The sequence below is a fragment of the Psittacula echo genome, assembly GCF_963264785.1.
Source record: "Psittacula echo genome assembly, chromosome: 1".
Taxonomy (NCBI): domain Eukaryota; kingdom Metazoa; phylum Chordata; class Aves; order Psittaciformes; family Psittacidae; genus Psittacula; species Psittacula echo.
Genome location: NC_137735.1, coordinates 98,944,493 through 98,957,074, shown reverse-complemented (window position 1 = coordinate 98,957,074; position 12,582 = coordinate 98,944,493). Strand labels below are relative to the sequence as shown.

The 12,582-nt window shown below is 37.8% G+C and overlaps 1 protein-coding gene across 1 annotated transcript in view; it reads right to left on the bottom strand.

The window, feature by feature from the left end:
• CACNA1C (calcium voltage-gated channel subunit alpha1 C) overlaps positions 1 to 12,582 on the bottom strand; it is a gene marked incomplete at both ends in the record, with an annotated part of 484,825 nt that overhangs the window by 409,711 nt on the left and 62,532 nt on the right. The window contains one exon of the mRNA XM_080614946.1: positions 2,333 to 2,654. Within this exon, the coding sequence (XP_080471072.1) occupies positions 2,333 to 2,654 (322 nt within the window). The remainder of the gene's footprint in view (positions 1 to 2,332; positions 2,655 to 12,582) is intronic.

Here is a 12,582-nt window from a genome sequence, read left to right as displayed (position 1 = left end):
CACTGTGTATGCTCAGATACTTTCTACATTTCACATATGGAATAGTCGAAGTATTCCAAACTTGCCAGACTACCTTGCTTAAACCTATGAATAATAGGAGATATATGAGCACACTGAAGAAAATGAAGAAAATGAAGAAAAGCAGATGAGGGCAATACCCATGGGACCTCTCAAAAAGTTCAGGCTGTATATATAGTGTTTACTGTATAAACACCTGAATTTCCATAAGCTCTCCTTTTCTTAATAACTTTTTTCCTGGACTTCTTGGTTTTGACAGGATTGTTATCTTTTAACTTACCACTGTTTATGCATATTTTCTTCAACTTCTTTTTGCACTGTAAAAACAAAATGGTGTAAACTCTACAAATACACTGCACACAGGGCGGAAAATTAAACACACAGCTAAATCTTTGCAAAGTAAAGCAATTACTTAATTTCACTTTTTCTTATGTGCAATTGCACCTTCAGGCTCTGAACTCTTGGATAAGAAACACCGCAGAAGTACCATTTGATATTTAATATCTACTATGCCTAGACTTGAGTGGTTCAGCAAATTAAGCTAAGCTTTTCTCAGTAGTTTTTAGCAATTAGGATAAGTCAAAATACAGAATAAAATTAAATTTCATCACAACCCTTTAATATTGTTACTTGTGATTGATGTGTTTCACATTTATAAACACTAGATGTCCAATGAGAGGTTCTGATGGAAAATAAAAATACTTCCATCAACTCACCTTAAAGCAAACAAAACCATAAAATGCAATCATCAGCATCTTTGGATTGCTTTAATTGCATTGTTTGGTCCTCTCTTGATCCCAGCAGTGCTGTATCCTGTTTTACAGCACACTATTCCCATCATTCATTGCTGATCTTATTCATTTATCAAATGTCACTCTGTGCTCTTTTTCTAAAGACATGGTTACTGGGGTGCTGGCAAGTGAGCCAATATTCAGCTTCATCCTGTTAGTCATCTTCTTACACTTAAAATACCAGAGCTATGTCCAAAGGGATAAAAAGTCACAAACTTAATCAGAGGGATTAAAAATTAGCATCTGAAGAAAGGAATAGGCAGGCAGGTAGTTTAAGGACATCTAAGAACTGACAGGAACATTTTAACACATTCTTAATCTGGAAAATATGTCCATGTCATCAAGACATAATAATCATATTCTGTTTTCATCTTTCTAATGTCCCAGCAGACCCCCAAAGGAACAATATTATCACACTGTCTTAAATGCCATCATTCATTTTTTTATCATATTAACTACTGCCAAGTTCTGTACTGCCTTCCCTTGACACGCTTATCTATCCCTAACAACATGCTTTCTTTTTTGTATTTTCTGAAGGAGCCCATTAGCTTCCGATTTACTGACAATTACTGCTCAGGGTAAGGCTCAGTTTCCCTTTGGGAACACGAGGCAGGGGTACTTTATTTCAGTTTGTGTTTCACACCAAGTTCTTAAATTCCAGCCGGTGCTGATCAGACTTGGGTGATTTTCTTCTTCCACACAATTAAATCAATGGCCAAACTTCCACTGACTTTCCAGGGAAGCAGCACTGACCCTTACATTCTGCAGTTCTGTGTCAGTGGTGATCATCTATCATCTCAGACAGGCTGTCTGTTGTTCAGACTACTAGATCTGGCCCTATACTCCATTTGTACATGTTGCAGGATTACTTTAACTGTCTTTCTTTTACCCTGCTTCTAGATAACCGGTATCTCTTACCATACATTAGTGAGCCTTATTAAGTGGAATTCCAAAATAATGAACAGACTTTAGCCCTGTTTCATGGTCTTATTACATGTTTGGGTTTTTTCCCTCCTCCTTTTGTCCCATTCTTTTCTCCGTACTGTAGAAAGTGTGATGCCACGTGTTTAACAAAAAAAGCATATGATTCAAAGCACCACAGCTGTTTAACTGGTGGCACCTCTAAGTGCCTGCAAAAAAAAGTAAGGAAAGCCAGCAGCTGCTATCAATCCCATCAAGTCACTTCAGTTCTGGCCTCAGACACCTTGCATATTTCCCATCAATTTCAGCCTTGGCCATGTGTTTTTAAAAAAGCAAATTTCAACCCCTAACCTTTATCATTTAAGCTCCCAGCCATTTCTTACACCAGGGTACAGTTAAGGCTCCAGTTCTAAACTCTAAACTCTTTTTTTTTTTTTCCCCAGCATAAATGATCTTAGTTAAGACATCAAAAACTATTCATGTACTTTATGTTCCCAGTGGTGCCTTTCAACTTAATGTATTGATTTCTTCACACTTATGAATAGCGCCTGATGTGCACAAACAATTTGCTGTTTTCCAAATGAGAACATCAAAAAGGATATTTCCATTCGACGATGTTGATGCATGCCCTCCGGATGGGATTTTTCAGTGTTAAACACAGCAGTGCCCGGGGAGGACGTGTAGCTGTGGTGGTACCCTGTTTTTTCTGTTTCCCATACTGCTGCCGTTTCCTCTGCGTGGAGCTAGCTGTGGATATTGTTGCATTGCCAGCACTACCCATCAGTTTGGCTTGCCTGGCAGCATCAATCGCGGCTTGCCAGGACAGAGCTGCCCCTGGAGTAGGGATATGCTCTGGGGCAAGCCCTGCAGCTGCATTGGCATTCATGTTGGCATGAGCTGGACGGGGACTCCCATAGTTGGAACCTATGAAAGGAAAAGATAAAAAAATAGAAATTTGTACGGACACTTTTTAACAGCAGAGAAAATAAACGGTTTTTAAAAACACGAGTATCAGTACCCTAAGTATCAGTAAAGGAAGAACTAGGGTTCAGGATAATCATTTGTCTTGCAGGTCTCCCAACAAGACCCAACAGACACTGAGCTATTAGAAGCACCTCCAATCACCGCAATCCGCAGGGATTCACAGAAAAGAAACTGTCCTCTTTTCCTTTTTTACTCACTGATTTTGCAAGTTGGATTGCTTGAAAGCTCAAAAGGGGAGGCTAGTTCTCATCACTTTATTACACAGACATGCAGCACAATGCTATTATTTGGCAAAGAACCCAAATGAAGTTCTCAAGTCCTGCCATGAAAATCTTTAGGTTTTCAATAATGCCTGAAGGTAAAGTGAAATTTTAACAATGACTGTAATTCTCTCTGCAAACAGTACATATCGTTTGCAGGCTGCTGTATCCAGCCTAAGAACAGCCTGACTAGAAGGTACACTGAAGCAGAAACTGGAAAACAAAGGAAGGGCTTGTGGCTTTTGTGCTCTATAGGATACCACGCAAGCAGTTTAGGCCAACTAATATATCTAGAAACTAGAACTAACACCTTATAAAGCTGATTTTAAGATAGCCAAACTATTGAAATCAATGGAGTCACATCTAAAAGGCATATATTAACAAGAATGTTAAGACCTAGAAGTCTCAAGCTTTGTGCATCTTTTACCCAAAACTGAGGGAGTATACGCTTTTGTCCACACACAGTAATAGGATATATATGTCAAGTGACATGTGGCTGATATTTAGGATCTTAGCAGTACAGAAAATGAAAGTCACCCTTTCAAGCTAGTGCAATTGTTCCACTGTTTCAGTAAAGACAGTGAAGTTGCCTGTGCCTCTTCAGTGAGGCTTTTTTAGCAATACGAGTTAAAACTTCCATCACTTCAAGATGAGTGAATTTTGAAACTTCAGATTCCCTTTCTCCTTGGAGTATGCTTCAATTGAGATACATGAGAACTTGTGAAAGGCTAACTGAATTTTGCCACAAACACTTCATAGTATGAAGAAAATGTAAGCCATGTTAAACAAGTGCAACATAAAATCTACATAGAGTCACAACAGCGAACTTTAACTAGAAAGAACTTCCTGTTTAGATATGCCATGTAAGATTTCAGAGACCACTGAACTTTTGTTGTGGACTTGCCTGTGTATCATTGAGATACAGGTAAAAGGAAGCCCAGACTCCATACAGACCTTGTTCCTTCACAGAGTTCAGTTTCAAAACACTGCACACTCAAGAGATTGTGCTTTCTGATCAGCAGAGACTATGCTTCAGAAAAAATTTACTTGCAAACAGCAGACAGTATAAACTCAGTACTTTGCTTGATCACCTTATATTTCAAAGCAAGCTCGAAGTCTACTATCGATGGTGTTCCACTTTAGATTAGTATAGAAATACGATTCTACCAAGTAGATCAGATGAAATCTTATAGACTACTAGGCAAAGCAAACAGAAGACCACATGACACCGTTTTCCTTAAAATATCAGATGAAAGGCATTCAAAACTGGGGAACTGGCAAACTGCTCTTGAGCAGAAATAATTACCCAAGATGAATATTTCATAGCTGCATGTGCAGTGCCAAGATATCACAGCAATGACCAATGACTGCACTAAAATGAATTAAAGCAGGTAGAATAAATACAATTCCATTGACACACAGAATGCAACAGGATATGCCTCTACCTAGAAAGCATACAAGATTTTTAAATTCATCTCACTCAATCACAAGGAAGGACATGATAGTCAGATGTTATTTTATGTCAGGCATTGACATAAGATTGCCAGGCTGTTGCAGAGCAGGAAAACCTAGAGCTTGTCTCTGCACACTGAAAAACCTCCTAGTTGCAAACCAGCCAAAGGAAGCTGGTGAGTAATACGACTCTGATACGTGAAAGGGAAAGCTGAAAGAAACAAGAAATTGGGAAATAGTTAATTCACACCCCTCAGAATTTGAAACTGAAGAAAAAGAGCTTTTGGAATTGCTCAGGCTAAGCAGATTTCCTCGATGAAGCAGGCAATCAACTGGCGGACAAACTTAGTTTTCTAAGGCTAAGCAGATTGTACACAGCACTACTCATGGGATACGTATTTATTTTCAGACCAGTTTCAGATGCAGTTTTTCCTCTTTAGCATCTACTTGACCTCCCTAGCCTGAGGCATGCTGGAAAGATAAATAAATGGAAAATTACTCTAATTATTCTCCAACTCCAGCTCTTCTTTAATACTGACCCATTAGAGTGGATAAGAAAGATGTGTGTGTTTTCCAGTAAAAGCAAACTTGCTGATCCATCACCACTTGTGTTCTTATCATGCTGACTAGACCATGTGGTACTGGAAATAAACAGCTGCTGCATCTTAATGAAGACTTTTATGCAATTTGGGAATGTGTCAAGCTTCTTCATTATTATTACTTATTAGCTAGGTTTCATATGAGGATTCAAGTCTATGCATTGTGACTTGATGTGCCAGCAAACTTAAGGATACAACTTACAGTGGTTTTGTTGCTTTTGCTTCTACTATGGGACTGGTGTTCATGGTAAAGTGCTTTGTCTCAAATTAATTTCAAAAGGTGAGTCAGCAGTGACAGATTTATATTAACAAATATTACAAATATTGATTACTGATAAGGATCTCTCTGTTTTATGAAGCTCAGAGGCTGCAGACTCTATCTGTACTAAACAACTAATGGCAGAGACAAATGACTGGATCTATAGGCAGTTTATAGAAATAGCTTACATTACAGAGTGAAGCTCACAGCTTCACAGAAAGTATATTCAAAAAATGAGTGAAATATTTGCAAAGACAGCATAGCCAAAGCTCCAGGGCAAATGGAATTCTGCCCTGCAATCTAAATGCTTAGGGTTAATTCCTAGGAAGCAAGCAGAATACAGCTCATATTGAACTTGCAAGGCACCATGCTAAATTTCACCTGTGGCATTTGTTTCTCCCACACCACAAAACTTTGCTGTAACCAGAGAGCTGCAGTTACTGGATTTGCTATTTTCATTCTGCAGTGTAGCAGGTAAAATACTTCACTCCATTTCCCTACTAGAAACAACGTTTCAGGATACCTAAATCACTTTAGTCATATTTGTTTATACTGTTATTAAGCTGGAAGTTGACCAGAACTGAGAAATGGAGATTCATCCCCCACCCAAATGCAGTAACTCACTAAGCCCTGTGATCCACAGCATTATCACCCTACTAATCCTTATCACCCTTTAGCAAGAATTTTTACTGTTGACTCTGTCCAGCTGGTGCACAAAACCCTTTTCTCTCTAGGACTTCTGCGCTATGGTTCATGAGTTTAAGCGTCTGAGTAGTAATTAAATAGAAAAGTCCATGTATATGAACAAATTTCATAGACTCATAGAATGGCTTGGTTTGGGGCCTTAAAGATTAAAGAGCATTTGACAGATGACTGTAAAAAGGCTTAAGTATTACATGACCTTTTCGCATCAATTTTTACTAAAAAAGAAAAATCCATCAAGAGCAGGTGAATAGCACAATTAATCCCCAACTGTGAATGGGAAACAAGCTAGGAAGTACTTAGATAATGTCCATGGTTTCCGCTACTTAGGTACCATTCCACAGAATACCCTAGAATATTTATAGAGCTTCCTGAAGTAATCTCAAAGCTGTTAGCTGCTGTTTGAATTCATGGAAGACAGAGGACTGAGGAAGTGTGAATGGATTCCCCACATAAAAACGTGGGAAAGGGAGAAATTTAAATCCAGTTGAACTTCAGTCTCCAGAAAAAGATCTACAGTAAATAAAATAAACAAGTGTATGCAAGTACTTGGAGGACAGCAGACATGGATCTGTCATGAATACATTGTGTCAAAGGAAACTAATACCTTCCAGAATGGGGTAACAGAATTCACATGCAAGATGGAAGCAGTAGGTGCCATGTCTCCTGACTTTATTGTGACTTATATGACAGTTTCACAAGGATGATAGGGATATATGAGCAAGAAAAATATTGCTGTAACATGAGTATAGAACCAGTGGATGCCTGAGAGCAGTTATCATTGGTACACACTCTAAATTGGAGGAAGTAACAGATGGAGATACCCAAGTGCCTGCCCCAGATCCAATTCTGTTCCCTGTTTTCATTAATGACCTGGATGATGAAATGGTGAATGGTGTTATTAAACAAGCAGGTAACTGTGAATTTGGGAGGCAAACAAATACACTGAAGGACAGGATTTGAATTCAAAATGAACTTCATGAATTGGAGAAAAAGTCTTAAAAATAGAATGGAGTTCAGCCGGGACAAATGCGAAGTGTTTAAGCAAAATGAATCATCCGCCTAAATTATTTCCAGAAAAGCCTTGGGGGTTATACTGGATCCCCAACAGAACAGAAGTTGATACTGTCATACTGCCTTCTTCCCACAAAATGTAATCATCGCAATGTAGTATATAAATAGGGATAAAATCTGTGCAACACTGCAAGTAATCCTTCTCTTCAGCTCAGCATTGGCTGGGCTTCTGCTGAAATACAGTGGGCGGTTTCAGGTTCCACACTTCAAGAAAGATATGGCTTAGTTGAGCCTGCCCAGAGAAGAGCAAGGAGACCAACCAACGGCCTAGAAAAACATGAGCAATGAGGCAAGGTGACAGAAATGGGAATGCCAGAACTTAGACTGTTGCTCCTAAAGATGAAGACTTTTTATACTCACAAGTGTGTGTATATACGTATTTTTTATATATATATACACATATATATATGTTTTAATATATATTTCTAAATGTGTGTTTTATTTCAAAGAACAGAAAAGGAATATTTATCACCCTACTCACAGTGAATACGCAGAAGCAATGTTTTTGCAGTAAGAAAACTTTATTATATGCTTTTGAAAACACTTTCTAACCATAGAGACAGTGAAGCACATCTACTGACTTCCTGGATTGGTGGCAGTACCTCCCACGCTCTAAGTCTTTTAGACCAGGTGTCCTGGAGAAAAGTCTTCTCCAGAAATCTTTATTAACTTTTTAGTTGACATCCTTGGAAATTTTCCCTAGTGAATGCAGTGCTGCACACATATAGCATTCACTTTCTTTAGAGCATGTTTTGGATGTGTTTCTTTATTTCCCTGGTCTTTGACTGTGGTTTTTGTTTGGTTTTGGTTGTTTTTTTTTTTAAGTTGACAAAACATTAATTCTAACAACTACCTGCTAAAGTTACACCATTTTTTTTCCAAAAAGAAGATTTTTCTGTAGGTAATTTGTAAGTAGAGATAGGAGCTATAATGAAAGCTGGATTGCAACCTGCGCTATGGCTTTTTCTATCACAAAATTTATAACACACACATACACTTCTAAACATCATGTCAGACTAAAACGCAGTGTGTAGTTGTTAGCCCCAGATAAGAGAGTTAAAGAATTTTTCCTGTAAATTGTTTTGGGGCTTCAGAACACACACATAAAAGATACATGATCTAAGACAGTTTGTTTGCAATAGTTAAGACTAAACATTTTTTTAAAATCTAAACAAACAAAAAACCCCAAACTTATTCAAGAACCATGCTTCATTTACTACTAGATCTTTGTTTTCCTTTATCTCCCCCTCCAACAGAGGGCCTTTTTGCTGCATTCCATTAACTCAAGAAGATGCAATAATCTACTAGCAATGTGAAAAAAACAAGTCAGTTTCAGTGAAGACAGCAAGCGCACAATCTCCTCTCACTTCAAGTATTGAATTCCTCCAAGTTAAATATTTACACTTGAAAATTACCCATGGACATTGCATGGTAAATTGTCATAACTTTGCCAACACTACTTGGATTTTGAATTTTCTAAGAAAAGGACAGACTTTTATTCTGTATTAGTAGAGCATCCATCACAACAGACTCCTGGCTCATGAATAAGGCACAACAAGAATACAAGCAGTAATAAATTCCCTACCAACACTGGAATAAATCACGAGATAACTCTTCCTTTAAAATTATCACATGTATAGTTCTCTCCATGCAAAAATACTTTGTTTCAAAGCATGATGCAAACCCATTGCCTCCTGATAAGATCTTTCCTCCCTATGCACTTACACATGCAAAATATGTAGGCACTGAGATACAAATGCCTAACGCTTCCCTTATTTTTCTGCTTGAAAATGCCCTGGTTTTCAATAAACACAACTCAGGGGCTTGGGTTGGGTTTTGTTTTGGTTGGGTTTTTTTGTTTGGGTGGGTTTTTTGGGGTTGGTATTTTCTGTTGTTGTTTGTTTGGGTTTTTTTGGGCAGGGGTAGGTGGCTTTGGAGTTTTTTAATAAAAAGCACAATCCTATACTTGTAGCAAAAGCAAATAATATTTTTATTTGCTGACAATTTTGGGGTTTTACAGTTCAGTCTACAATAACACAAATGATAGAATATCCCTCCCCTTCTAATTAGTAGGGGATAAGAAGTTATCACCTAAGATTTCATCTCAAGAAGTAAAAGAAAGACGACTTTTGTCTCAGAATGTAAAAATAGAACTAAACAAAGTAAAGCAACAGTCTGTTATACCTTCTTTGCCACAGAAGCATCTTGTCAAATCTTGCTCAGAAGAGCCACAAGCTTGAAAAACCTTAGAGTCACAAAAATCCATTTAGCTTCTGATTTTCTCTCCTGTAACTATAGATTCAAGAGAACTAGTCTGGGAGGTAAGGTCTCTTTTTCAGAGAGGAGAAAAAAGAGAAAAAAGCATGGAGCCCAGTAAATGTTAAGCCCCAAGGCAAGTGTCTAATATTAAAGGATTGATAATTGACACAGATACTAGAAGAGCCAGAGAAGTCTATAATGCAACTCAGCTGGACTACAAATTCTATTAGGAGATAAATCTGTTAGACTGGGGGAGGAGGGGTGCTAAGAGGCCAATTTCCTTTGAAGGACTTGCATTTTCTTGTGGCTTTCAAGCTAACAGAAAACACAAAGAAACTCACAAAGACTCCTTGATTTCTTGAGGCATGTTTCTGGTGGCACCTAAGTTAAGCTCTTGGAAATCAAGCCGAACAACACTTTCCTTCAACGATAGCGCACTGAAACAGTCATAAAACTCCAAAATAGCAATAGAGGACTAGTGACATAAAGATCCTTTTTACTAATACCAGTATTTGCATTCATCTCAAATAACCCTGAGAGAACCCAGTTAGCCATGTATTTGAAGGAGCGGCTAGCAAGAGCTTTTGCATAAAATGGTAGTTCTGCTGTGATAATGCAATCTCCCACAGAACACAAAACACAAAGCCCTTTCTAATACCAAATGGCATGTAAATTAAAAACCAAGGTTCCTCACTTGTGGCAACAATAGATGCACATAACATGGTATACTGCATTAATACATCTTTTAAAAGTATTTTAGGGTACCTATCAGTACAAAACCTTTGTAGTAATATGCATACATGTCACAGTGAGTTTCTTGGAAGAACAATGTGCTTCTTGGACAAACTCCAGGCACAGATCCTCAAATGGAGGCACCAAGAGAAAGCTTTCTTGTTCAAACATGTTATTTTTGCACCGTTTATCTAATTTAATGCTACATCGTTAAGGATCCTGGGATCAAGTCCATATTCAGTAAAATTTCCTTAACTTCAGCAAAATTCCTCTGGAGATTAACCATAACTCAATAGATTGGATCCTTCTGACAAACTTGTCAACTTAACTACTCACCATTTTCTTACTGGTGAATGATTACTCTTCACTTTGTGAGTAATCTAAATATAACTTCTTTACAGAAATAAAACTCTTACAGGTTTAAAATGTATCGGATGCTGTATTAGATGGTCTCTAGAGAATGAGATTGTTTTTTATCTTTGTTTTTACATGCACAAAGCTGTTAATGTGATTTGCCTCACCCTACCCAAATCATTTTAAAAAAGGGATCTTGTTGAAGCTCCCCCTGTGGTCTGTGCAGAGGACCATTTCTTCCATTCTTAAGACAGACGTTTGAAATACAAGTGAAACCAGCTGTTAGAAGTGCCAATCTCTCTTCAGATTGTACAGAAGTAATCTAAAACATAAGCTTAATTGCACATCAAATTTAAGTGGATTAAATGAGATGAAATGACTCCCACTTATGTGTGGGGAGTATATACATGCACATGTGTTTCTGCACAAGGTACAGAACAACTCTGTAGCTACTTTTGGCCCAACACATGACAAAATTTGGAAAATATGTGCAACTGTATGATATCTAAATAATTCAAAGCCTGCAGTTTCAATGATACTTCATCCTAGAAAAATCAATCACAATTCTTCTACAACTCATAGTATTCTCAGGCCAGAAATAGCAGGCTGTTCCCAGGTACATCAGATGATGACTAAAAAGCACAAAGGAATCTCTATATAGGTCTGTATCTGAGTTACAGACAATATGAATTTCAGTAAAAATAGACACATACACACACAAACCAAAACAAAACAAACCCTTCAGCATCCAGCTCTAAATGGAGATCAGCCCTGACAAACAATACACAGTGCAAATTCTTAGAGGATGAGGTTTTTTTTGCTTCTTCTTGCTGCTTGTGGAGTCAGTGTTCAGCTGCACAAATCGCAGAGCTTGTCAGAATGTTCTTTGGAAGTGTATAAAAGGAGTGGATATCTAACCTTCCTGTACAAGCCATAAGTACTCCCTGCCAGCCCTCCATCTCACTGGTGATACCCACATCAAGAATTCATTAATCCACATTATCATACAACGTCTTAGGTTAAAAGGGACCTCTGAAGGCCATCTGGTCCACATCCCTCCTCCTTTTTAGCCCACTCATCCAAAGTGGTCAAATTTCAACAACCCCTTTGGCTATCCAGCACCATGTCTTGCACCACTACTGCTGTCTCTTGAGTCTGTGGGTAGCATTGCAAGAACTGACCACAGCAGGCACCCAAATCCAAGGTTCATCCAGGTATTGGGCATACAGCTTAAGAGAATAGTATATATCTAATTTTAAAAAGGTACTTACTACATAATACTTCGTGAAAGCCAGACATTTATAAATTATATCATTAGCACTCACACAAAACAATCACCTAAAAACTATTTATTGCTTTTCACAAATGCAAAACTTATAATTTATTTTAAACTGCAGTTACCCAATATGAGATTAGGCATGCAATATCCTAATAAATTAAAGATGCACTCCCTTCTTGAAATGCAGGCAGTTTCAAAGGAAAAGATACTAAAAGATGCTTCAAGTGTCAAAACTGACTTTCATTTCAGCTATTAATCTCAGTGTTCTAAAAACCACATTTTTCCCATTTTTAAAACGCGATTACTTTTTTTCCCCTTGCTGCTTGGACTAAAACCAACAGAAGATCAGAAAAAGCAACTGGAAAGTTTTAAAACGGACTATAAAAATGTTTTGTCAAATCCTAACAATTAAGACAATGACAGATAAGGTCAGGGTTTCTCCTAATTTCACTCATCTAATTAATGTTGTCTTATCTCTGAATAATTTTTGGGCAAAATTAAAGTATTCAAATGGGAGGGCTCTTTGTAACTTGGCGCCAGCAAGGTGTTAGAAAGAGATCATGCAGAAAAAAGGCGAATTTTAAATTGAGAGAAGGCAAAAAAAAAATAAATGCTGCCTCAGTCCTATCCTTCTGTTTCCTTTCATCTACAGAATCTCAAGAGGATGCTCGATATACAACGTGCTCTGCAAGACAAGAAGGAGGAAGCCCTTGCAAACCTCCATTAAAGCAAACCCACAGAAAATTACTAACCACATGAATATAAAACATGCTATACAACAAAGGAAAACAGTGCTTGTTTCAACTTCAGGGTGATATTAAAAGGCAATTTAAAAAAAATAATAAAAACACTTTTCCTCATACCAGACATTTGTGATCTAGAGGCACTGCAGCATTAA